The sequence below is a fragment of the Gorilla gorilla genome, chromosome 10 (genome assembly GCF_029281585.2).
Source record: "Gorilla gorilla gorilla isolate KB3781 chromosome 10, NHGRI_mGorGor1-v2.1_pri, whole genome shotgun sequence".
In the NCBI taxonomy this organism is placed as follows: Eukaryota; Metazoa; Chordata; class Mammalia; order Primates; family Hominidae; genus Gorilla; species Gorilla gorilla.
The window spans coordinates 119,131,364-119,157,747 of record NC_073234.2 but is presented as its reverse complement, the minus strand read 5'-3'; the positions used below and the strand labels follow the sequence as shown (position 1 = coordinate 119,157,747).

General features: G+C 43.8%; 1 protein-coding gene and 1 non-coding gene across 2 annotated transcripts in view; one reads left to right on the top strand and one right to left on the bottom strand.

Annotated features, from left to right (window-relative positions):
* STAB2 (stabilin 2) overlaps positions 1-26,384 on the bottom strand; it is a 178,496-nt gene that overhangs the window by 28,205 nt on the left and 123,907 nt on the right. Inside the window, exons 41-53 of the mRNA XM_055357855.2 lie at positions 25,578-25,654; positions 24,255-24,380; positions 22,135-22,208; positions 20,201-20,272; positions 12,973-13,092; positions 11,918-11,965; positions 10,725-10,808; positions 9,084-9,230; positions 7,840-7,980; positions 6,521-6,580; positions 4,971-5,147; positions 2,827-2,916; positions 621-767 (exon numbers count right to left, since the gene is read on the bottom strand). Coding sequence (XP_055213830.1) covers positions 621-767; positions 2,827-2,916; positions 4,971-5,147; positions 6,521-6,580; positions 7,840-7,980; positions 9,084-9,230; positions 10,725-10,808; positions 11,918-11,965; positions 12,973-13,092; positions 20,201-20,272; positions 22,135-22,208; positions 24,255-24,380; positions 25,578-25,654 — 1,363 coding nt within the window. The remainder of the gene's footprint in view (positions 1-620; positions 768-2,826; positions 2,917-4,970; positions 5,148-6,520; positions 6,581-7,839; positions 7,981-9,083; positions 9,231-10,724; positions 10,809-11,917; positions 11,966-12,972; positions 13,093-20,200; positions 20,273-22,134; positions 22,209-24,254; positions 24,381-25,577; positions 25,655-26,384) is intronic.
* On the top strand, positions 17,011-17,113 carry LOC115930355 (small nucleolar RNA U13). The gene has a single exon (XR_004066991.2). It is a non-coding gene; the product is annotated as a small nucleolar RNA U13 (small nucleolar RNA).

The window sequence follows — 26,384 nt, the reverse complement described above, 5'->3', positions numbered from 1 at the left end:
TAGGGGTAAGCTAAGCATTGAACACAACGGCTGGCTTCAGGGGAGTACTCAGTAAAGGTGCTGGATGGATGAATGAGTGAATGTAAAAATGCCTCACACAGTGCAGGGCCTGGGATAGAAGTTCAATCAATATTGTCAAATGAATGAATCAATGGGTAAGTGAATAGAGGTGTGAGTGGCATATCATATTAGACTATGTGAAATTGCCCTTTTCATAGGCTCCAGACTGTCAAATATGGCAATTTCATATGGTGTAATCTGTCAGACGTTCAACAAATGTTTGTTGAATGCATGAGTGACTCAATAGAGGGATGTGTTTGAAAATGAATGGCAGTTGGCATATGGTTGGTATCCAATAACTGTTTTCTCAATGATAAGGGAGTGAATGAGTGGGTGAGTAGATGGGTGGATAAACAAGAATATTCCAGGCTGTGTGGGGCTAAGTAGATGCCTGTTGCTTCTGAGTCTAAAGAACTACATCATTTGGCCCTCAGGTCTTCTGGGTCCTAGTCTTGCTGAGGACAGGCCCTTAATGGTTTCACAACAGGGTCCACACTGGATCATGAGGGCCATTCTTTGGCTTAAGGTTCTCTTACTACACTGTTGTTTTTAGGACTGACCGAGGCATCGAAAGTAGTAAAGGTGTCACAGCGGCCCCCCAGGGTGGGATCAATTAGCAGACAGTCAATGCCGTAGGCCACACCCAGGTCAAACAAGAGCTCCCGCTGCACAATTCTGCAGGTTTGGCCATTCAGAAAGAGGTCACCCTAAAAAAGAAAAAAAAAAAAAAAAAAAAAAGAGAAAGAGAGAGAGAGAGAGAGAGAGAGAGAGAGAGAGAGAAACAGTCAATCTCTTTCACACATCTCTTCTTTCCCAGCCATGTAACATGGCCAATAACTGCAAGACTCAGGAAGAACTTAATAAAACCCCATGTATTTATATATTTATCAAATACCCAGCATGTATTATGTGCCAGATACTGTTCTAAGTCCTTTACCTGTGCAAATTCTTTTAATTCTTACAAAAATCCAAGGTGGTTGTATGGATGTAGCTACTATTATTAGTACCCATTTACAGACGAGGGAACTAAGGCAGTGAGAGGTTAAATGACTTGACCAGTGAATGGAGATGTGGGCATTTGCACCCAGGCAGTCAGCCTCAAAGCCTGCCCCCTTGACCCCTCTGCCTCACTTCCTCTACCACAGGAGAAACGTCAGCAGTGGGTGATAGGTTGGAGCAAGGATGACCTTGTTGTGGTTAGGGATGAACTTCGCTGATGTGTGTGTAGTAACTGAGTCTCCTCATTTAGTGCCAGCACCTAGCAAAGTGCTCGGTTCGGCTTTCTTTCCAGGGTGTACAAGTGACAGGCTTTAACTCTGTAATGATAATTTCTTTTTTCACATGTACCAGGCATAATCAACTGGGCTTTGGAGACATTATTTCATTTAATGCTGGCAATAATCTCAGGGCTTCCTTTCCTGAGGTCACCCAGCTAGTAAGTTGATGGATACATTATTCTTCCAGTATACAAAATGCTTTTAGAAAGCTTTTGAGAGGAAAACAAGATAACTCCCAGCATCTATGGATGGGATGGAGATAGTGTGACTCAGTGGAAGGAACACCAGAAAACTGTGGTTAAAGCCTTGCGTGTTCACTCATGTACTATGTGACCACGGGCAAGTCACTGAACCTCTCTGAGGTTCATTGTTTTTTTCACCAGGTAAATAGAGTAAAGGATTTCTAATATAGGGTTGTTATACAGATCAGACTAAATAATACATTGCAAAGTGCTCTGAAAGCTATATCAACACACAGAACAAGCAGAGGGCATTCTTACTATCCTTCTCTGATAGTTGTCTATTTTGGTCTAGGGAGACAGGACAATCCCAAGAGTGTACACTGGGATAACGTACCAGAAGCTGGAATGAAAAGATGTGAATACTCTTCAAAGTCAGTTATAAATTCAATGCAATTCTAATTCAAATACCAAAGGGATACTGGTCATAAGATGTATGCAGAATGTTGTATGGAACTTGTTGGAATCCTCCTTGAAGGGAATTAACTCAATTGGGAGATGCATCCCTTTTGCCCTTCCTCCTTCCCACTGCCTGGAAAGTAGACATGGTGCCTGGAGCTCCAGCAACCATGCTGGACCTTAGAGGCTTGAACCATGTGCTGCAGAGCAGAAAGAGAAGGCACCTCTCCACTGAGCCATCATACTAAAGATTTCTTTTATGAAAGAGAATAAATCCTTATATATTTAAGTCACAGGATTTTGGCTTTTCCATGATATGCAGTTGAAATAATCCTATTAGACCTATTCATCATATGGAATTACAGGAAGACAGAATTGTTCAGGAACTAGCCAGGGAAGGTAAAAATTGCAAACCTCTCAGTTGGCTGATCTAGGTAAGTATAGCCCAGAGCTGGCCCTGACTGCCAAGAGAGGGTTGGAGGTGAGGTCACAGTGGTGGGGCTGGGAAGGAAGAGAAAGGAATGACTGTATAATTTCCTGTTTCAGGAAAGTATCTCACATTGGAAAATGCTCTACACAAAAAAATGAAGTCAACTGGAAGCTGCTCTCCACAGTGTAAGAGGCTTCCTGCCACCTGCTAGGAGGGCTTGGGTTGGCCAGGATTTATCAGGTTTTTCATATCCAATTACGCAGTCTCAGGAAAAATACCTCTGAAGGTAGAGAGAAAAAAAATGAGCCTGCTATGAATGGAGGGGAAAAAATGAACATCTCCTTGAAGGGGCAGTTGTTGGGGAATAGCTTGCTGTGAATGTGTTAACCCCTCCCTGCCCACCCTTCATGATGATACTCACGATGTCCCTGCCAGCTCCACATTTCACACTCAGCTCTGAACCTTGCAGGGTCTTCCAGGCAGTGGATGTGGGAAGATCCACAGCTAAAACCTGTAGGAGTGATGGCACCATGTGACTGCCCCAAATTTGGGCCGAAGAAGGGACGGCCCGAAGGAGCTTTACCAAAAAACCAAATTCAGATGCAAATTTTTCCACAAGTTATAATAACTTTAGCTTTACAAATGACCGTAGGTATAACCAACGGGAAGAATAATCAGGGCTCTCTGGGAGGTTGGAAATTCCTTCTTGAGGGAAAGAGTTGACCAGGTGGACTGGTTTCAATCACCCTTCCATCTCCCATCTATGCTTGGGAGTCTCTGAAGATGCAGTCTTAGCGTATGAAGCCAATGAAAGAATGAGTGGGTGAGGCTGGGAAATGACATAGGATGCAGTTATGGGTGGCACTGTGCCCCTCAAAGAGTTATGTTGAAGTCCTGACCCCCAGTTCCTCAGAATATGATCTTATTTGGAAATGAGGTCATTGCTGATGTAACTAGTTAGGATGAGGTAATCCCGGAGTAGAGTGGACTCTTAATCTAGTTTGAATGGTGTTCTTATAAGAAAGAAGAGGCAAATGCTACGTGAAGGCACAGAAACACACAGGGAGAGACAGCCCTGTGATGGCAGAGACAGACTGGAGGGATACACTACAAGTCCAGGAGCACCAAGGATTTCCAGAAGCCACCAGAAGCGGAGAGAGAAGCATGGAGCAAATTCTCCCTCAGAAACTCCAGAAGGAACAACCTTGCCAGCTCCTTCATCTCCGAGATCTCACCTCCAGAACTGTTTACTACAAAAAAAAAAAAAAAAAAAAAAATTTCTGTGGCTTAAGCTGCCCAGCTTGTGGTAATTTGTGATGGCAGCCCTGGGAAACTAATCTAGATGCTGTGGATGAACTAAAGTTGGGGCATTTGGCATTCTTGAACTGAGCAGACTTGGTCCTGGAGAGAAACATGAGTCCTGGATGAGGACTCAGGATGGCTGCCATGTTCCTATATGATTGTGCTTGCTCCTATATGATCATGTTTGCTCCCATATGATCATGCTTGTTCCTATGAGACTGTGCATGCTCCCATATGATCATGCTTGCTCCTGTATGATCGTGCTTGTTCCTATGAGACTGTGCATGCTCCCATATGATCATGCTTGCTCCTGTATGATCGTGCTTGCTCCTATAAGACTGCATGCTCCCATGTGACCATGCTTGCTCCCATATGATCGTGCTTGCTCCCATATGATCGCGCTTGTTCCTATATGATCGTGCTTGCTCCTATATGACTGTGCTGCTCCCCTATGATCGTGCTTGCTCCTATGTGATCATGCTTGCTCCTTTATGATGTTTGCTCCTATGTGATCGTGCTTGCTCCTATATGATCGTGCTTGCTCCTATGTGATCGTGCTTGCTCCTATATGATCATGCTGCTCTCATATCATGCTGTCATATGATCATGCTTGCTGCTGTGATCGTGCTTGCTCCTATATGATGATGCTTGCTCCTATATGATCATATATGTTCCTATATGATCTTGTATGTTCCTATATGATCATGCTTATTCCTATGATTGTGCTTGCTCCTATATCATGCTTATTCCTATATCACATATGTTCCTATGTGATCATGCATGTTCCTATATGATCATGCTAGTTTCTATATGATCATGCTTCTCTGATACAGTTAATCAGTTCAGGGGCCACAACTGATTGAAGCTGGATCAATCAGTCATTTGCCTAGAAATTTTGGAATTGGATGAGAAAGAGTCCATCTGGAAAAACTTGAGAACTGTTTTCAGCAGCCATTTTGCCAGGAGAACTAGGAAGGAGGAAAGGCTGATCTGCAGTAGAGAGAGGAATGATGCTCTTGGGTATTGATTAAAGTAAAAAAAAAATTGGCAGGTCCAAGGAACAGAACCAAATGTGGTATACTGCAGGAGCCAATCAACCACGGCCAGTCAGAGGAGGACACAGTGGGGCAGGGGATGCTGTGGCTTCCTGCATACAGTGGAGACAGGGACGCACTGACAGTTCCTAGGCCACAATGCCTCGGTGCTGATTTTATCACCACCCTGGGATATTCTTACACTTATGTCTGCACGTAAACTAAATACCTTGGCATCTCGTATCACATGAAACTTCAAATACTCCTTCAGCTTGTCCTTGTTGTCTTGGTTGAACAGGAAGTCCTGTTGTTCAGCAGGTAGGGCATGGAGGGCTTGATCGGTGGGCCAGAAGAGAGTGACTGGGGTGTGGATGGGATCGGTGATGACACTCAGCAAACCTGAGTCCTGAAACACAGGGATTCAGCCCCTTGCTGGCTTGAGCAAGGCCCAGACATGTGGGCAGGGGTTCTGTCTCTGAGGATTCTCCTCCATGCTCAAGCCCATGGCTTACTGGGACTCTGGATGGTTCAAGGGTGATGCAGCTAGAGAAACTAGAAGCCCATCACACCCCAACCATTCTGACCTACAATTTTTTTTCTTATTTTTGAGACAGGGTCTCACTCTGTTGCCCCGGCTGGAGTGCAGTAGCACAGTCACAGCTCAATGCAGCTTCAACCTCATGGGTTCAAGTGATCCTCCCACCTCAACCTCCTGAGTAGCTGGGACTACTGGCATGCACCACCACACTCTGCACATTTTGGTATTTTTGTAGAGATGGGGTTTCGCCATGTTGCCCAGGCTGGTCTCAAACTCCTGGGCTCAAGCAATCCTCCTGCCTTGGCCTCCCAAAGTACTAGGATTACAGGCATGAGCCAACTGTGCCCATCCTGACCTGTATTTTCTTGGACAGCAAATCAGAAAGTCAAATTCTAGAGTCCCCAGGGACTGCTCAGGGTTGAGGAACAGGGAAGAGGGAGCCTCAGAAAGATGCTTGGCCTGCTCCTCCCTATTCTCCTCTGCAATCTTTTGTTCATACTGGAAGTTTCTACTCAATTCATGGGAACAATCTCTGAAGTCAGTAAGATATGGCTTTTTTTTTTTTTTTGAGATGGAGTCTCACTCTGTCACCCCAGCTGGAGTGCAGTGGTGCGATCTCAGCTTACTGCAACCTCTGCTTCCTGGGTTCAAGTGATTCTCCTGCCTCACCCTCCTAAGTAGCTGGAACTACAGGTGAACGCCATCATGCCCAGCTAATTTTTGTATTTTTAGTAGAGATGGAGTTTCACCATGTTAGCCAGGCTGGTATCAAACTCCTGACCTCAAGTGGTCCACCTGCTTTGGCCTCCCAAAGTGCTGAAATTACAGGCGTGAGCCACTGTGCCTGCCAGAAAGATACGGTTTTAATTTCTACCTGCCTCACAGGCATAGAGTTCCCAACTCTCCCATGCAAATTCCCCATCTTTATAATGGAGTTGATAATTCCAGATGTGAAGCACCTAGTACACTACTGCCACATTCCAATTTCTTTCCCTCTCCCCAGCCTCAAATCCTCAATTTCTAACTCAGCCAATGTACATTATATAGCTCAACAAGCCATATAACATTCTAAGAAGGGAGTGGCAGAGAATGACTTTGCTCTCCAGAAAACTGAGACTTCCCCATGCAGATCCCACAACAGCCGGCCAATGTCAAAACAAAACAGAAACAACAACAAAACAAACAAAACAAAACTTCTTTAGGCAGGTTATCCTCTGAGTCAACTTCCCCTAAATTTTTACCTGTATTAAGTTGCTAAATTTGATGTAGCCATTGTTTGTTGCCAAAGTCGTAAGATTTTGCTGCAAAGATAATAAGAATGGGCATGAAACTTTTCCTTATACAGTTTAAGAGGAATTTAACAAGAGCTCAAGTGAAAAAAAGTAAAGGTAACATAACCTGACGGATACATAGATGGGCTCATCAGCACCTGCTCCAACTCTCTTCTGACCACGGGGTTATATATAACCCCAATGTGATATATAAGGTCCTCCAAGCAGAAGCACTTGTGCAAAGCTTCTTGGTGGAAAGAAATAATATGAGGTGGCAGCAGCTGCTAGAAGGGAGATCAACCCCTCTGGCAAGCACAATGGGGACATCTATAGCCCAGTGTCTAGTGTCCAAGGTGGTGAGGCTGGAGACAGGTGGCAGTCACAGAGCTGTGACAGCCAGGACAGCCAGAACAGCCTGGTGTTGGTGGTAAGGTTATCAGGTTAGGTGTTCACCCTTTGTGTGTTTAATTAAAAAAAACTTTTTTAGACAGGATCTCACTCTGGTTGCCCAGACTAGAGTGCAGTAGCATGATCTCAGGTCACTGCCCTCAGCTCACTGCAAGCATCTGATCCTGGGATGAGGTGATTCTCCCACCTCAGCCTCCCAAGTAGCTGGGATTATAGGCATGCACCATCACACCTGGCTAGTTTTTTGTATTTTTAGTAGAAACAGGGTTTCACTATGTTGCCCAGGCTGGTCTTGAACTCCTGGACTCAAGCAATCTGTTCATCTTGGCCTCCCGGATTGCTGGGATTACAGGTGTGAGCCACTGCACCTAGCCAGGTGTCTACCCTTTGTAGACCTCCTTGGGCTGCTCTGCTCCCAGCTGTGTAGCATCCGAATTAGGCTCTACCCTTCCAGAGATTTGATGAGGTATCTACTATCTCAAGAAACTTTTTTTTTGTCTAAGTGTAGTGGATTCTGTGTTCTGCTGTGAAAGACCTTGACCTATATTAATAAATAAAAATAAAAGTTAAAATTACATTTTCTGTCAATTTAGAAGGAATTTTACTCCAGAATTAATTTTATCTATCTTCTCCATTTTCTAAACCTATGTAAGACTACCTGTCCTTGTGGATGCTATAGAAAAACATATAAAACCCACTTATCAATTTAAGATAGTCTTTTACTTATTTCTTACTAAGAATAATGTTTACTAGGCTTTTAATAATAGCTTGAGATTGAAGCAGAAAAAGAAAATGTTTCAAAATGATGACTTCGAATCAGAATAGAGATGATAATGTATTGAGTCACTCCAGGCCGAAAACATAACAGAGAGTTTACCTACCAGAATTCTTCCAGAGGTGTCTTTGGGAGTGATAAGCAAATTTTTGGGAGATAGCAATTTGTCTATGATATGTACAATCCCATTAGTACTGATGATATCACTGGATATGATCTTAGCCTTATTATTTATATACACCGTGCTCTGAAATCAACAAAAACAAAAAAGAAATGAGCGCAAAGTGAAATAGACACAAAATTGCTTCTCACAGAATGCTTTACCAATGTGTCAAATTATCAGGAGCAAAAATTGAATATCCAAGTTAATACTTGAGTGTATTTTTATTATGATTATAAAGTGAAAACAGAGATAAAAATGTAACTTTCACCTGGAGAAGTTAATTATAACATAGAATCATCTAAAACAGTAATTTCAATATGATTCTCCAATGTGAAATAAAGAAGCAGCTCAAAATTGGCTTCTCTTTTATATTTGTTCTATACCTCTTCCCCTGGCTTTTTTCCTTCTGCAAGGAATTCTACAGTCACCATTTGTTTCTCTGTAGTAGGGAGGGACTGGACCAGTCTGGTCAAGTGGCTTGGATCAAAAGCTTTCAACCTTCCCAGCTTCTGACTAGTGCTACCAAAAGCAGTTCTATTTACTACTCGGAGAGGCCTGCCTCTGAGTTTTAATCCTGGCTCTAATATTTGCTCTTTGTGTGACCTTGGACAAGTTACTTAACCTTTCTGAGCTCAGTTTTCTTATTCGGAAATTAAGGATTAACACTGTCTATATCAAGGGAGTATTTTGCAGATTAAATGAGTTAGTACACATCAAATACTATGTGCCTGCATACAGAAATCACTTAACGTATGTTATTATTATTTCTTATATTACTTTAAGGAAAAAAAGAGAAAGAGGACCTAAGGATAAGACACTTACTTTGTTTAAAAAAAAAACAAACAACTTTTATGTTCAGGGGAACACATGCAGGTTTGTTACACAGGTAAACTTGTGTCATGGGGGTTTGTTGTAGAGATTATTTCATCACCCGGGTATTAAGCCTAGTACCTATTAGTTATTTTTCATGATCCTCTCCCTCCTCCACTAGGCCCCAGTGTGTATTGTTCCCCTCTATGTGTCCGTGAGTTCTCATTATTTAGCTCCCACTTGTAAGTGAGGACATGCAGCATTGGGTTTTCTGTTCCTGCATTAGTTTGCAGAGGATGATGGCCTCCAGCTCCATCCAGGTTCCTGCAAAGGACATGATCTAGGGGAGAGAGGACCTAAGGATAACTGGCATCTACCTGAGAGACGGAGATGACTATTGGCTCTCCTTGGAGGGAAGTAGCATTTGAGATCAATTTCAGGTTTTCCAGAAGCAGCTGGTGGCAGGCGACCACATGGTACCGAAGAACCTGGGGCATTAAACCATATTTGTCCCAGTCTTTAACCTGTAACAGAAGATCAGAGGGTTTCAGCCAGAGGCAGGAGTCTTTTGCTGCAATGTGCCATTTGGCTCTCCTGTCCTCCATTCTCTCTTCCACACCTCTTGGCCCACCCAGACTCTGGGAAGTAAGCTTTGTGGTCAGGATTATAGAGTGGAGGCTGTTCAGACAAAAGGGAGGAAGTGACTCTAGCTCCTTTCTTGCCTCCATTGTGGAATCTCAGTGTGGAAGGAACATGGGGTTCCTCTGGCCCGGATTTCACAATACATTTTGCAAAGATCCCAAGTTCTGTGAGATGATCCTCAAAAAAGAATTTTCTTGTGAAACATGCTGGGAAACACTGCATAGCATATAGCCCTCTTGGAGAGGTATCAGTGCCAGATTTAAACCTTTAGTAGTGGGAAGATCATGACGTATCTCCATTTGGAATTCAAAATACAAACAAGGCTGGGTGCAGTGGCTCATGCCTGTATTCCCAGCACTCTGGGAGGCCGAGGCGGGTGGATCACTTGAGGCCAGGAGTTCGAGACCAGCCTGGCCCACATGGTAAAACACCATCTCTACTAAAAATACCACTCCGGAGGCGGAGGCATGAGAATCACTTGAACCCAGGAGGTAGAGGCTGCAGTGAGCTGAGATCATGGCACTGCACTCCAGCCTGGGTGACAGAGCAAGACCGTGTCTCAAAAACAAACAATCAAACAATATTAACATAAAGTAAATAATCAAAAGCCCACAAAATTCTTATTGTTTCATAACTCCTTTAATGGCTTTTTATTTTGAATTATAAAGTGTCAAGTTCTTTCAAAAACTATTTTTGTGCCTCTGCTTTGCTGATGTCCAAAATACAGGCATGGAGAGGCTGCGTGTGCAGTGGTTAAGTACATGGGCCCAGGTTTGGGTCTTTGCTCCACCCCCTGCTAGTCATGTGATCTTGGGAAAGCTACTTCCCTCAGTATTCACAGCTGTAAAATGAGGATCACAGAACTCACAGGGTTGTTGTAAGGACCAAATGAGTCATTCTAAGCTGGGTACTCAGAACAGTGTTTGACACTCACAGTAAATGTTACCTATCATTATTATGAATGGGCAATCCAGTATGAAGAGCCCCCATGAATATTAGAACAGTAAAGGCTCTGATAAATCCTGCAAGAAAAGAATCTATTTAAATCTCTTTAACCCAGCATCTCTCCCTCCACTCCCCCGTTTTTTGTCTATGGGAGGTCTAAATCACTTGAGAATTGTTAATCTTCTCCAACCTCATACTTTGTTCAGGAATGTCCTTTAGAAAGTCTCTGGCCAGTGGTTACCCAAATCCACCTGAATGTTTCCCCTGACAGGGGTCCCTGTGCCAAGAGGCAGCCCCTTCTATTGCTGGTGAGTTCCACCTGATCTTAGAGCTCCTGCTTAGAAACATCTCCAGTCTTGGTTCCAGGGCGAGGCCCAAGGACTATGTTCCAGCCACAGACCTCCCCCTTCTGCCCACAGTCTCATGCTTACCCGAGCTTCCTCATCAAAGGCTGCAGATAAAGGTGCAAAAACAGTGAAGGGGCCTGGGCCGACCAGATCTTTCACGAAATGCTCCTGTGGGAAGAAAGGTGAGGCTCACACATCACTCACTTAGCATCAATACATGCTGGGGCTCAAACTAATACCAGAGATGATGGCACCTGGGTGAAGCAAAGACTGGATGAGGAGACCTCTGTTTCAGTCTTGGATTCAAATGAAACCCAGATTCTCCGTCGTTGAGACTGTGTGTGGTTTTTTTTCTCATTATAAAATTAACACGTTTATTGTATTAAAGATTTTGAAAATACAGCACAAAGAAAACAATAATAGCTGCCTCCCTAGTCCCACCACCTAGAAGCAGCTCTTACTATTTTTAGGTATTTTTTTCCAATGTCTCTTGCACATATCAGTATTTTATATCATTAGGATAATAATACAAACATAAAACATAAGTTGATGTACTTAACTGTTATAATTGTCTTCTTGCAATTCTAAGATCATATGGTTGCTATGAGCATATTTTCTTCTAGTTTTTAATGATTTTATTAAAATCTTATTTCTCATATTTTTTATGATTTTATTCTAGTTTTTATATTTTATTCTTATATCTGAATCTCATTCAGATGTATGATGTGCAGAAAGATCAAACTTAATTTTTACCCCAAGTGTTAACCAGCTGTCCCAGTCACACCTTTTTCTCTACCAGTGTGATGGGAGTCTTTTCATGTACTACATTATGTAGAAAATTCTAGAAATCCAGGGTCCCAGACTTTCTTCTACCCTCACCAACTCTAGAGGCCACCAGTTTATCCTGTATTTGGCTTGAGGCTGAACTCTTTTTTATTTATTTATTTTCAAGACAGTGTCTCACTCTTGTCACCTAGGCTGGAGTGCAGTGGCATGATCTCAGCTCACCGCAACCTCTGCCTCCCAGGTTCAAGCAATTCTCACGCCTCAGTTTCCAAGTAGCTGGGACTACAGGCCTGCGCCACCATGCCCAGCTAATCTTTTTTGTATTTTTAAAAGAGACGGGGTTTTGCCATGTTCCCCAGACTGGTCTCGAACTCCTGAGCTCTGGCAATCTGCCCGCCTTGGCCTCCCAAAGCGTTGGAATTACAGGTGTGAACCACTGCACCTGGCCTAGGCTGAACTCTTATGGCTAGACAGACATGTGTATTTCCTACCTGCAACTGGAAGAAATACTGGGAAGTTTTCGGGTTCTTGGGAAGCTCCTGCAAACAAAGAGTAGTTTCACTTAATGCCTGTGAAATATATGTAAGAACAATACAGGGTTGTCATGGGATGATTTCTCTGCCATCCCTTCAGCTAGAAATCTGTAACACCGGGCCTTTTTGGAGCTTCATCTGTAGGCTGACAATTAATGTTCAGAATGACCATGTGGACATAGTGTGAATTCTATAACCTTTCTGGAATCGCCATCCGATTTATGAAAGAAAGGTTCAGCCATTTCCAGAAGTATCTGAACTTTAAGAGCATTTTCTGACTTTCAAATATTTTTAAAAAATCAGTTATAGGTTTATGGCAGATTTGGTTACTCTAGTAACAATATTTGATCAGCCAGAACATTTTTGTCCCTCTTTAAATAACTGAACATTTACTTTATAATAGACAGAAACCTGCAAATATCACCTTGCCTCAACCACTATGCTCAGTACACACACACATGCACACACACGTGTGTACACACATGCACATATGCACCTGCATGCACACACAAGCATAAACATGTACACACATGCACACACACGTGTACACACATTAATACGTGCACACACACATGCACATGCACACATGCACACACTGCAATCCACGCCATGGTAATGTGGTTGAGCTATTGAGCACTCTGTGTCCTTTGCACATATTACCTTATTTTAACAACCTGATGGAGTTGGTACCATCATTCTTTTCTTTTACAGATTGGAAAATTGATATACAGAGAGGTGACATAATATGCTCAAAGTCACTGAATTCAAACCCAGGTGTTTCTGACTCCAGAGCTGTCGGTCCACCTTAATCCCTACATTACACTCTTCTGCAGGTCAAATGAATTCCCAGAGGAAGACAAAATTTCTTTTCATTGCTGATTTATGTAAAATTGCCTTTCATATTTTTATAGTGCTTTACATTTCACCAAGCTCTTGAATATTCCTTAGCTACCTGGATTCTTGGCATTTTTAGGGAAGTAGAGTTTACTTGATGGAAACACGTCTTGCATTACCTGATATATGCTGCCGCGGCAGGTAAATCCATCTCCGATGTAGTTTGGCTTGCAAGTACAAGTCCTTTCTCCTTGCCCAGTGTGGTTGCAGATGGCAAATTCACTACAGCCGCCATTTTTCTGGTAAAATTGCCAAGGGGCAAGGGATGGGGATTAGACCAGTTAGTTTGCCAGCTCTACCGATATTTACAAAGCAATTCTGTGTTCGAATTCCTTTTTTGTCTCACTCTCTTTGATTCATTTGTATTGTTTATCCTTTTCCTGAGCTTGCCTTCCAATTCCCTATGCTCATAGGGGCATCTTATTCACCTGGCCTTGTATCCTAAGATGACAGGTCCCTTTGAGCAGATCTCCAGCCCTGTACAGGTAAGCCCAGAGTTGCCAAATCGGAAATTTCTCAGCATCCAGGTATTAACTAGGAAGACCCCACCTGTTTGATACTTCCCAGCTTTAAGCTAAACTCTGATCATAGGAAAAGGTAACCATTATCAGATAGAAGGCAGGTGGTACAAAATAGAACACATTGTCCCAGCCCTCAAAGAGCTTTTAAGTTGTGGAAGATGGGCAGAGACCTAAAATACAAACAAAGCAAAGCACGGTTCAAAGCTAACATCCATGGGAACACTCACTGCAGGGACACTCACCCCATGTTCCTCTACACACGCATCACCTGACCCCATAGGCCCCTTCCTCACAAACCCTTCCCCGTGCTTTCTCAAAGTCATTGCCATTAGCAACTTTCTGACATTCTCACCTTAGTAAGCTCCCTTCACCTCTTCCTGCAGAAGTCTTTGTCTCCTGCAAACATTGCCCTTCCTGTGCCCCTCAAGTGAAGCTGTTTTCCTCCACTACCTCCACACTGGTGAGGGATTGAAGTGGCAATATCCTGGCTGTGCTGGGAGAGTGTCTTTCTTACTGTACATTGTCACTTCCAAACACCCTCATCCTTTAAACACATAGTATCCATAATCCTTTACCAATTTTTACTCTTTGGTCCTAATGGTGTTGCCTTTCCCTTCATTCTTGATGTTGCCGTCCTTGGCAGTGTCAATACCCTTGTCAACAGCCTCTACCACCCCTGTCCCCATCCCCTGGCTTTGCAGTCAACATTGAAGTGCACTGACTGCTCCTGAGAGCTGCATTTCAAGCATCCCTCTCTCTCTGGCCACCAACTTTTATCATTTTAACTTATCTCTTCTAATACTGCAGTCTCCAACCTCCTTTGGTCCACAGGAACCTCCCCTCCTTTGAGCTTACTTCTTTCTCCCCAGCATTCCTGCCCACCCACTCAGTCCCCTTGGACCCCAGCCAGCTGGCAAGGTGGAACACTGTGACCCTCCCTGGCTCTTCTCTCCCTCCATCACTATGGCTTGGCAAATCCCTAGCCCTCCTGGGCCCCACTCTAACTTCTCTGGGTCTGCCGGGCTGGCGGTGCATTGCCTGAGAAAGTCACGATACATGCTATCTGGACTCCCTTCAAAGGTATGTACACAGATGCTTGCACTTTTGCAGTACATTTAATTTCCCTCTCTCTAGAGATGATGTTATGGTTTGCCTGTGTTCCCACCCAAATCTCATTTTGAATTATAACTCCCACAATTCTCATGTGTCATGGAGGAACCTGGTAGGAAGTGATTGAATTGTGGGGCAGGTCTTTCCTGTGCTCTTCTTGTAATAGTGAATGAGTCTCAGGAGATCTGATGGTTTTAAAAATGGGAGTTTCCCTGCACAAGCTCCCTTCTCTTATCTGCCACCATGTGAGACATGCTTTTCACCTTCCACCATGATTATGAGACCTCCCCAGCCATGGGGAACTGTAAGCCCAATAAACCTTTCTTTTGTAAGTTGCCCAGTCTGGAGTATGTCTTTATCAGCAGCGTGAAAATTGACTAATACAGATGACATTCCACTTCTCACCTTTCTCAACTCTCAATCACTGTCCTCTCGTCTTAGTTGATGAGCCCCACTTGTGCCTCATGGAGAAAAGAGACACAGGTAACAAGAACCACCTCATCTCCCCATCCTGAGCTTCACCGCTTGTTTGGGTCTGAACTCACGGACTGTGCTTTCCTTATTTAACAAGTGTACTAACAACTAACTAACTAATGGACTGACTCATTAATGGACTCACTAGTTCATCACTGACTAATATACTGAGTGACACTATGTCTGCTTCTATCTGAGGGTGATGTCTCCACCTGGGGTCTGGGTCCCACTCCCTCTCACCACCTCTTGTAACAACAACCTGCTCTCCTTCAGGAGTGGTTTCCTCCCCTCTATCAGATCATACTCCCCAGCACAAAAACATGCCTTCATATTACTCATCTTGAAAAAAGCCAAACTCCATTTTTTTTCCTTTAAGAGAATGTACTAGGTATAGATGAACAAAGACTGACCATGAGTTGACTCTTTCACCTGAGTGTCAGGTACAGATGGGTTCATGTATTAGTTGCTCTAGTTTCATGTAGGTTTGAAATTTTCCAGGGTAAAGTGTTATAAACATTACTTACTTTAGTCCACATCCTTCTCCATTCACTACCCATTTATTTGCCCAGTAAGATCCTTGCAAATGTCTATGTTTCTACTTTCCTTACTTCCAATTTTCTTCTCAACTTCTAGGCTCTTGGTGCCACTTTTACACAAGCCTCCACCCTGATCCAGGTCTTCAAGAATTGAGACCTTGAGAAGGCAGTGGTCAGTTCTCTTCTCTCAACATAGGTGACATCTCAACATCCTTTGCCTGTACAATCACTCCTCTTGAAACATTTTCTTCTCTTGGCCTCTGTTGACACTATACTTGATAAGTGGTTTTCCTTCTGCATTGTGGGCTTTTTTACTGAGCCTTCTCTGTAGGTACTTCTTCCTCTGCTCAATGGCTTAATATCCAGGGCCCCTCCACCTGCCCCGTCTTTGCCTCTAACTTTCATCTTGTGCTTCAGCCAGTCCCCTGTGTTTAAATACCATCTGTGTGCCAATGACCGCTATGTTTGTACCTCTGTCATGATCTCTCCTTCAGGCTTACATTTCACTGGAAATCTTCACTTGGATGGCTACCACGCAACTCAAACTCAACAAAAAGACAGACCTGTTGATATTTCACTCAACATTTCCTCCTAAGCCATCCTTATCTTCATGAGCAGAACCAACATGTCTCAACAAAAAATCTAGATAGTGTCCTTGATTCCTTTTCCTTGTATTTCCCATATCCAGTCTATCAGCAGGTCTTATTGGTTATCTCCAAAATACATCCCCTGTCCAGTGATTTATCTCCCTCTGTCTCCAAGCTGGTCTCAAACTCCTGAGCTCAAGCGAACTTCCTGCCTCAGTGCCCCAAAGTGCTGGGATTATAGGCATGAGCCACCATGTCCACCTGGGCCAAGTGACTTCTTATTACACCCACTGCTATAGCTCTAGTCATACCACCCTGGTCTTTCTTGGTCAGCTCCACTAGTCTTTTACATGGTCTTCTTGCTTCTGCTTTTGAACCCCTATCCTGCATAGTCATCACAGCAGCCAGAATGAGATTTGAGAGCCAAGCCAGACATTGACATTGACCTACATGATCATCCAGTGGCTTCCTAGTCACAACTGGAATAAAATATAAGCTCCACAGCATAGCCTACATGGGGTAAGGTGATCTGGCCCCTCTCACCACCTCCCTTTTATTCCCTTTACTGCATTCACACTGGCTCTCTCTTCAGTTCCCAGAACATGCCAAGCTCTTCCTCTTCCCGGGACCCCTGGCTTGCTCTTCCTTTTGCTTATACATTTTCCCCAAGATTTTCATGTGGCTGCCCGCTTCTTAACATTCAGGAATGAGTCACCTCGGCAGAGAGGCCTTGTCTGATCACTACAACCCTTCCCATCTCACCCAGTCTCTGTTCCATCAACATGCTTGCCTCCTGCTCTAGTCTAAATGTTTGTGTCCCCCACCTAACCCTCACTGTGATGGTATTAGGAGGTGGGGCCTTTAGAAGGTCATTAGGTTCATGAGGGCAAAGCCTTTATAAATGGGATTAGTGCCCTTATAAAAGAGAGATCCTTTTGTGGTTTATTAGCTTGATATTGAGTTTTCACACTATTCTATGAGATGTGCCTCCCTCAAAACTTGTTACAACATTGACACATTACCCTTCTGATGTGAAAAGAGAAGAAAACAGAGACTCAAGGGAACGCAGTTGTCCCTTCTACCAACGAGCAAGAAGGCACCGTCTGTGAACCAGGAAGCAGACTTGCAGCAGACACAGAACTAGCCAGTGCCTTGATCTTGGACTGCCCAGCCTCCAGAATGTGAGAAATAAATTTCTGTTGCTTATAAGCTACCCAGTCTCAGGTATCCTCTGTGCTGTTAAAGCAGCACAAATGGACTAAAACAGTTTGGACTGGGGACTAACTCAGGAAAGGCAATGTTTCACAGTCCTTGTTGGTAGGACTTGAGCAGAAATAATTGTTCTTGGGCCAGATTTAGCACCAGATTTAGCCCAGTATTTAAAAGAGCTTTTTGGAATGAATTATCATCATTTACAAATTAGTAAAATTTACATACAAATTCATAAATTTTCATATCTTCTAAAATATCAGGAGTACTGTCAACACTGGGCTGACATAGCTTAGAGCACCAGTCAGTTGGAGTAGATATTTCCCCATTAGAGCAGCATTATGATTTGGGTCTTCCTATTGACATTATTCCCTGCCTGGCCCCTGATGGCCTATAATTTTACAATCTTGCAATACAGTTAATTCCCATGGGAATATGCTGCTGAGATAGAGTAGCAAAGGACCTTCAGAATCTCCCAGGTCAGCTGTATCAGGAGTCATTTGTCCAAGACAAGGTGGCCATTTTTTTACAAAACATGAATGACCCATGGAAGAATTGCTGTGAAAATTAAGCTGGCCATAGTTCTAGTGGTGATAGCTTCACATCTCAGCCCCCATCTTTTCCGTAGCTTCTTCTTTATTATCCTTACATAACTGTTTCATGTAGAGGACATTGATCTCTTGAGGAGCTTGCCAGACCAACACAAGGAGATAATGGGAGCCTCAATTGAAGAAGAAGGGCTTTAATTACAGGGAGTCTGCACTGTTCTCATGTCAACAGCTGGAGGCTCTCAGGTGGGAAGTAATATAAACAGGAAAGCAAGGTGTTGGGATTGGGCCTTGTAGGAAGAACAAGCACCCCAAGAAGTGGTCAAGGGTGCAGGTCTTGAGTAGGACAGAGATAGGCTCAAGTTCTGGCCATGCCACATACTAGCTCTGCGGCCTTGGTCAAGGGCCTTCACTCCTCACAACCTAGTGGGTTGACCTGTCCTAAGGACTGGATGCAACTGTGTATGCAACTTATTTAGAAAAAGAGTCTTTACAGATGTAATTAAGGATCTCCAGATAAGATCATCCCAGATTAACCACTTAATGCCACAAATGTCCTTGCAAGAGGAGGAGAAGACACAGATACATAAGTGAAGGCCATGTGAAGATGGAGGCGAGATTAGAGTGATGCGGCCACAGGCCGGGAATGCCTGGAGTCGCCAGAAGCTGGAAGAGGAAAGGAAGGATTCTCCCACGGAGCCTTCAGAGGGAGCACATCCTTGCGGACACCTTAATTTTGGATTTGGTCCTCTAGAACTGTGAGAAAATACATTTCTATTGTTTTCACCCACCCAGTCTGTGGCATTTGTTATAGCAGTCCTAGGAAAGAGGCACAGCTAGAGTCTCTTTGTCTGTAAAGTGGGGTTAATAACAGTTCTTACCTCATATGGCTGTTAGAGAAATTAAACGAAAGAATGATTGGGCACCCCTAAGCACAGTGGCTGACCCCTGGCAAGCAGTGGATATGAATGTGACATTGATGCAGGACTTCAGAGGCCTAGCTGACCACACAAACTGCTCCGGATGTGACAGGCTGGGTCAGCAGGCTTATCTCATCCCTTTGGAGGTACCAGGCCTGGGACAATTAGGCTCTAAGCAGCAGTCGGTGACTAGCCCAGTTTGAGACTCAGTGATTAATGACTGAGTAAACTCCTCGTTTGCATAACATGGGTCCAGCCTGCAGTCAAGGGTTACAAGAGAATCAGAAGATCCTGCTCCTGCCAGGATTGACATGCAAACGGAGACAAGAAGTGTGTCAACAATATCCTACAGACTGGAGGAAGAAAGTCAAAGCCCAGATGTTAGTGGTAAAAGGAATTCCAGGGACATTTATAACCATCCAAGGAAACTGAGGTCCCAAGAAGCAAACCAACCGAAAACCCTAGAGTCATATGGATCAGGGCTGGGAGGAATCTAAATGGCTGTCTGGGTTGATAACCCATCTGTTGCTTCATTCCTATAGTTAAATACCTTGAGTTATAATAAGCTCATTAGTTCTCAAAACTCTCTATGTCTGGACAGTTCTAATGAAATAAGTGAGTTAAGTTGAAAGAAATCTGTTTTCTTCTAATGTCCATCCGCTGGTCCTAGTCCTACTGCTTGGACTTACACAGAACAAGAACAACCCTTCTGTTTTGTGGCAATCCTTGAAATGTTGGTGGCAGCCTCCACCCTACATCCCAATTCCTTTTTAGAGAGAGAGAACTGGGAGAATTAATGATGTGTACATGGACATAGGAGACATAGTGCTTCTACCCCCATATGAATCCCTGCTCAATGCAGAGCATCTAGAACTGGATCTTCTGTTCTAAGGTAGAGTTATCATGTAGAATGGGGGTGGTAGGGGCCATGGAGGGTAGTTGTGGGGTGAGAGTAGAATCATCTTCCTTAGCCTGTCCTCTAGGCCTCTGTGATGACAGAACTAGCTTTTGCAATGCTACACTATATTGTTGACTCATAGTGCACTCACTGTGGATTCCTACATGTAAGTCTAGGAGAATAAGGAGTGGAAAGTTGCTGTGAGGTTTACCTAAGAGGGCTTCCTAGAGGAGGTGAGAGACATGCTTGGTGGAAAGGGATCTTTTTCATAAGAGTTGGCAATATGGATAGGGGATAAGCAAGTGGATAGACTTAGCTCAATATGGTGCAGCCAAAGGGGCAGGCTGGGGGTAGCAGACTGTGCCTTCTCTCCTTTCTCCCCAACATTACAATGGAGTGTGCCAGAGAAACAAGCCTCATGGTCAACACACAGCTCTGAGGCCTCCAGAGGAAGAATTCCTCAACTCTGCATCCCCTAGAAGTGGGGTGGGAGGCACCCTGGGCTCTGAGGCTTGAAGGACATCCACCCTAGAGCCATACTCACAGTTAAGCAGACATTGATGAATGTGCAGACCTTTCCGTCTCCAGTGTATGCTGGCAAACAGTTACAGGCAGCCTGTCCAGGAGTAGAAGCACATGGGGTCATTTCACAGGTGGGTTCTGTACTGGCCACATGGTCTGGCTCTCAGACCTGAACTCCATCATGGTCATGGTAATGTTAGGAGAGTCTCTATTTGATGTTGGTAATATCTATTTTATAATGATAATTGTCACCTTATGTTTAATATTTTAGCACTTGACACAATTCACTTGAGCACTGGGATCTCATGCACATCCTATCTTTGTTGCTAAGATACCTTTTTTTTTCTTTTTAATGTTCTCACCCCATTTGGTCCCTTGCCTTCAGGTATTCACCTCTTTTCTTTGATTGGTAAAGGTCAGTTGAGAAGAAGCCAAACTATATCCCACTCTCATTCATACTCATATCTTGCTCATCTGCGCCCATGCTGAGCTGAAAGGCACCAGTGCTAGGAGATGCTAAGGAGAGACCTTTATAGCCCACTGAGGTGTGCACGTGGAAACAATCTATCAAACCCATTGGTTGGCCCAGGTAGTTGGGTGGAAGCTTCAAGTTGAGGGAGGGGACACTGTCTGAAGAAGCTGGGGACAAGGTCCCATGTCTGCGCAGGAGCACCCAGCCACTGGGCTGAAGCCCAGCCCACACTCTATTCACTGATGTCCCCAAAGGAAGAGACACCTGCTCCCACTGTGCCCTCCCAGGAGGCAGCTTTTCTAATTCACACAAGGGCCTCCTATGTAGCAGCAAGGGCCCTGGGTTGACGTCTGCTTCTTAGAACTTTAAGTCATCATTGGTGCCAGCTAGGGCTACACGGGCAGGTTTTCCTGTTTCTCTTCCTCTTTCTTCACAATGGGCCCCAATATCAGTGCAAACCTTTTCCAAGACATCACCAGCTGTCCCTCCTCAGCTAAGGTCTTGTTCTCAAAGTTCAACTCCACGTCCTCCTTTACTGCCTCCTAGGACTGGATGGGCACCCTTGGAGGTCCCAAGCACCAAAAAGTTTATAGATTATCTCCTACCTCATATGTAGTTTGAAATAAAAACTACCAAACCTCAAAAGATGTCTAAGAAAGCTCAGCATTGACTGTTCCGAATTCCCCCATGACTAAATGTGTCCACACACATGCTCATGTGTGCTCACACAGTTCTTTCAAGACAATTTTTTTTCCTTATTTTTGCGTACTTTAGGTACTTGCTTGATCTGCCCATTGAGAGACCTGGCACTGAGGTCTCCAGATGGCTCAACTAGGTCAATAGAACATTCACTGGTGACTTCACTTTGTCATCCAATTTTGGATATATGTGATTTCCTGCCTGGCCATTTTGCTTGTTCACCATGTGGTAGAAACTGAGGAAGGCAGAACTTGGGTCTCCAGGCCTCCAGCTTCCCCCACCCTGTGACCCCCATTCTCTGATGCGGGCGCTCTCATGTTTTCCCCACCTCCCCCCGGCCTGCTCTCCAGACAGATGCCGCAAGCTCATGGTACTCAGGGCCATGTGACTGGTAGAGTGCCCACAGTATTATCTTCCACCATGGCACGTGTGCTCCAAAGCCTTATGCCAAAGATAAAGTGTGGGATTCTGGGCATCAGAATGCTGAAAGAAAGTGGAGTATTTTAGGGGACTGTCTAGATTCTTCTGGAATCACATGGTATTTGCAGATACCTACTTCTCCGCACTCTAGGGAAGCCCCTTGTCCTAGTACCCTTGGTTTTCCCCCATTTCACCTCATTCCCAAAGAAGGGCCTCTTGATTCTTTCAGAATTTCCCCTAAAGTATTTATTTTCAGCTGCAGCTCTTTAGAGGTCTGTTCTCAGCCTCTTTCTCTCAGGCCTGCGTCTAAAGACCTAGGAGTTCCCTTTTAGGAAACCTAAGGGCCTGGGAGAGGTGGCACTCACCTGGTTGGGTCCTGTCTGTGTGCACTCCGCATTCTTGTCACAGCCACCATGGTTCTCCAAACACGGGTTGATTTCTTTAAAACAAAAAGCCAACATCTGGCCTGGAAATCAAGTCTGGTTTTCAAGTGAAGCTGGCTTGAGGGATGAGCTAAGATGGCTAACTGACTGAGGGGAGCGGGTGTCAAAGCATGATTCAGTTTTCTGGAAGTTCTCAGACAGAAATAACTGAACTAGGAGGGTACTGTATATGGTTTCTTAAGATTGACTATTCTGGGATAGGCCAGTTCCAGCAGGGGGATTGTCTACTGGCTTAAATCAGTCCGTGGAATAAATTTGAGCATTTGTAGCAAAGTACTTGAAATCATAGAATCTTGGAGTCTAATCTAAGAGTGCTATGAATGAAGAGACTTAGGAATTAAAAACAATCATTTGCAACCATCACAATATAGATTGGTTCAGGGAAGAATCATCAAAAGATGCTAAACTAAGGAGCATATTTTGAGGGGGAACAACATATCTGCTTGGTGTTAAAGTGTGTCTCCTCTGACTGCTTATCAGTAGCAAAGTAGAAAAAAAATAACTGTACAATGGAAACATCACAGCACCTTCACTGAGTGGTCAAAATTAACATCACACACAAAGGGCAGAAGGAGAGCTCAAGGTTCCCTGAGACAGATGCAATATCACTTGTGTGACATTCGGGCCTTGAAAGTATAACCTGAATCTAAGAATGAAAAACGTCAGGCAAACCCCAAATAAAGGACATGCTACTAAAAAAAAGTTGGCGAGGTGGAGGATATTATTCCCATATGTTAATGTCATAAGACACAAAGCAAAGCTGAGGAACTCTCCCAGATTAAAGGGGACTCAAGATACATGACAATGAAACACAATATGCAGCCCTAGACTTGATCCCTCACTGGAGGAAAAAATGTCAAAAAGGACATTATTGAACTACTGACAAAATTAGAATATGAATGGTAATTAGACAAAAGTATTACATCAGTAATAAATTTACTGAAGTTGATAACTGTGCTGTGGTTACGTAAGAGGCTATCCTTATTCTTAGGAAATATACACTCAAGTATTTGGGAACAAAGGGAATACAATATACACAGATTACTCTCAAATGGCTTAAAAATGTATATATACAAAGAGAGCAAATGATAAACAGGGCTAAATGGTTTTTTTTTTTTTTTTTTGGAAATGGAGTCTCACTCCATCGCCCAGGCTGGAGTGCAGTGGCACAATCTCAGCTCACTGCAACTTCTGCCTGCTGGGTACAAGCGATTCTCCTGCCTCAGCCTCCCCAGTAGCTGTGTGTGCCACCACACCCGGCTAATTTTGTATTTTTAGTAGAGATGTGGTTTCACCATGTTGGCCAGGCTTGTCTCGATCTCCTGACCTCATGATCTGCCTGCCTTGGTCTCCCAAAGTGCTGGGATTAGAGGTGTGAGCTACTGCACCCAGCCAGGGCTAAATGTTAATAGGTGAATGTGGGTAAAGAACAAGTGGGTCTTTTTTGTGCTATTCGTATAACTCTTCTATGTCAATTTTTTTCTAACTAAACAGTTAAATTCAGACAACTTACTATGGCATACCTTTATAGTAGAACAGTGTGTGGATATTTAAATAATGTTAGAGGTATACTTGTTTTCAGGGAGAGTTACTTTGATATATTGCTAAGCATAGTAAATGCTGTATATCCTGAGATACCATTTTTGTTAAAAAAAATACATGTAGGCATAGCAAAATGGGGTAATGACAATAATAAGAGCACTATCTTCAGAGTATTTTCTCCAGTACGTGTGCTTTCTTTTTCTACAGTGAGCATGTGCTACTCGTATAAAAAGGAACTAATAAAAGTTTAAATGTTCTGTCATCGCCATGATGTTTAATTGGAAAATGTATCTCCTTTTACCCTTCCGAAGTAATTTTTGGACATGACATGCCTTCATACCCTGTGGTCACTTTTCCATGCCCTTATACTTTCCTGCCCTGGCAAATGGAATACTGACCTCAGTTTTGTGTCCTGATAATCAGGGCACACACATTGGAATCATTTAATAGGGCTATGACTCTTATACCATTTCGCCAATGGAAGAGGGAAGGACACCTACCAAGGCACACAATGCCATCACCCGTGTAGCCTGCTTTGCACGTGCACACTCGCCTTCCTGGGGTGGTTCTCTTACAGTCAGCCTTGGCAGAGCAACCTCCATTGCTGATCTCACAGGCATTGATTGCTATAGAAGATGACACAGAGCAGAAGGGGAGATGGAAGGGCAAAAGCCATTGATGTATTTTTTCTCAAGTCATTGAGAAATGGAACATACTGCAAAACTACTTGAGCAGGCACTGGATTAAATATGGCCAATTCCCAAAAACAGAGAGCAAGTAAAACATCTGTGATTTGCCCTTTCTAGCTGCTTTTATTAGCATTCTGTACACATCCTACTGCAGGACACACCTGGGGATGAAGGTGAGTCTACTTGGCCCTCTTGGAGAATCCCCAGGGTAAGATGATCTAGAAAGCAGATTGGCATGATCATCGTCCAGTGCTGCCACAATCTGGACCAAAGCCTGCCAGGACACAGTGCTCAAGAGAAAAATGACCTTAAGACTTTCCATTTTTTCTAGCACCAGGCACCATAAGAATATTAGCTTGCATTTATTGAATTCTATGTGCTGGGTCTGTTCTAAGCACTTCACAGGTATTAATTCAGGTTATTGTCCAACTCAGTGAGGGAGGTCTTCTTATTATCCCCAAGTTGCAGATAAAAATAATAATGCAAAGAGCAGTCAAGAAACTTTCCCAAGGTAACGTAAGTAATAAGTATTTAGGTTCAAACCTGGGGAGTCTAAGTTGACCTGAGTTTTCAACAGCTGCATTTTTCCGCCATTGAACACAGAGAGCTCACTTAACCTCAAAACCACTCTGCAACGGAGGTAGTTGTAAGTTTACTTTACAAATGAGCTATCCAAGGCCACTTGGGTAGTTGGAGGAAGAACCAGGGCTCAAATTCTTTTTGAGTCTGCTCCAGACCCTCGATGCTCCAGCCATACCCTAGGCCAATCAAATCAGCGAGTTAAATTCTTTTTTAATGGACACATAATTGGACATATTTCTGGGGTATATAGTAATGCTGTGATAATGTATAGATCAGGGTAATTAGCATATCCATCATCTGAAACATTGATCATTATGTGGGTTCTCAACACAAATCACTGTTTTTTAAAGCTTCCCAGGTGATCCCAATTGTGGTCAAGGCTGTGAACAGTTGGTTTCCTGTCCCCAGGCACAATCAACTGCCCATTACATGCGATTCACCATCAGTGGTTGGCACCAGCTGCTGAGGCCCATTCAGACTGCAGGAACAAGAACCTCTCAATAGCCTGTGCAAGCCTTGCCAGCCCCCCAGCAAATTCCTTCCTTCGCTTGCCTGTGCAGATGGTCCCGTTTCCTTGGAATCCTGCTGCACACTTGCATGAAGCTGTACCATCTGAGTTGGTGAGGCAGCTGCAACAAGGAAGGACAAATGGGGTTTGTAGAAAAACACTCCACCTCCCACGACATGACTCACAAATGCCCTTCACCCTCAGTATCCTGGCCCCTGCCCCCATGAGACACTCAGAAGTCCTGCCTAAGGCTTAGGAGAAGAGTCTAATTCTGGCATGACCCCACCACAAGCAGCTAAAACTGTACTCATTTATCAGGCAAACTACAGCATGCATAGATATAGTTGTCAGTTCAGGAATAAGATGGGTAGCTGCCAAGCTTTAGAGAGCCACTGATGTGCTAGGAGCCATGTTTCATGTATTATTTTGTGTCATCTACTCACTATCCAATAGCCCTGGCAAGTCGGATTATTCCCATTTACAAATGAAGAATCTGAGGCTTTGGAGGGATTCAACATTGGACTCAAGATCATGTGGTAGTGCAAATAACAGAGGCTGACTTTGAATTCATGTCTAACTCCGCTACTAGGTACTTAATTCATTAAGCCTCTCTGGGAGTTAGCATTATGAAGCCAAGTTATGCCTTGCTGTGAGTCAGGAACAAGGTTTATGGAAACTGAGGCCCACTGGGTTTCCTCAGTCTCCACGAGAGTCCTGGTAGCTTGGACTGGGGTAACAGTGGGCATTTTCATCAATGTGCCAGGTAAGTCAGATGGCAGCTTGTTGGAAAGCCTGGATCTGGCTATTTGATAGTGGCCTCTTCAGAGATATTTTTAGTTTCATACTCAAGT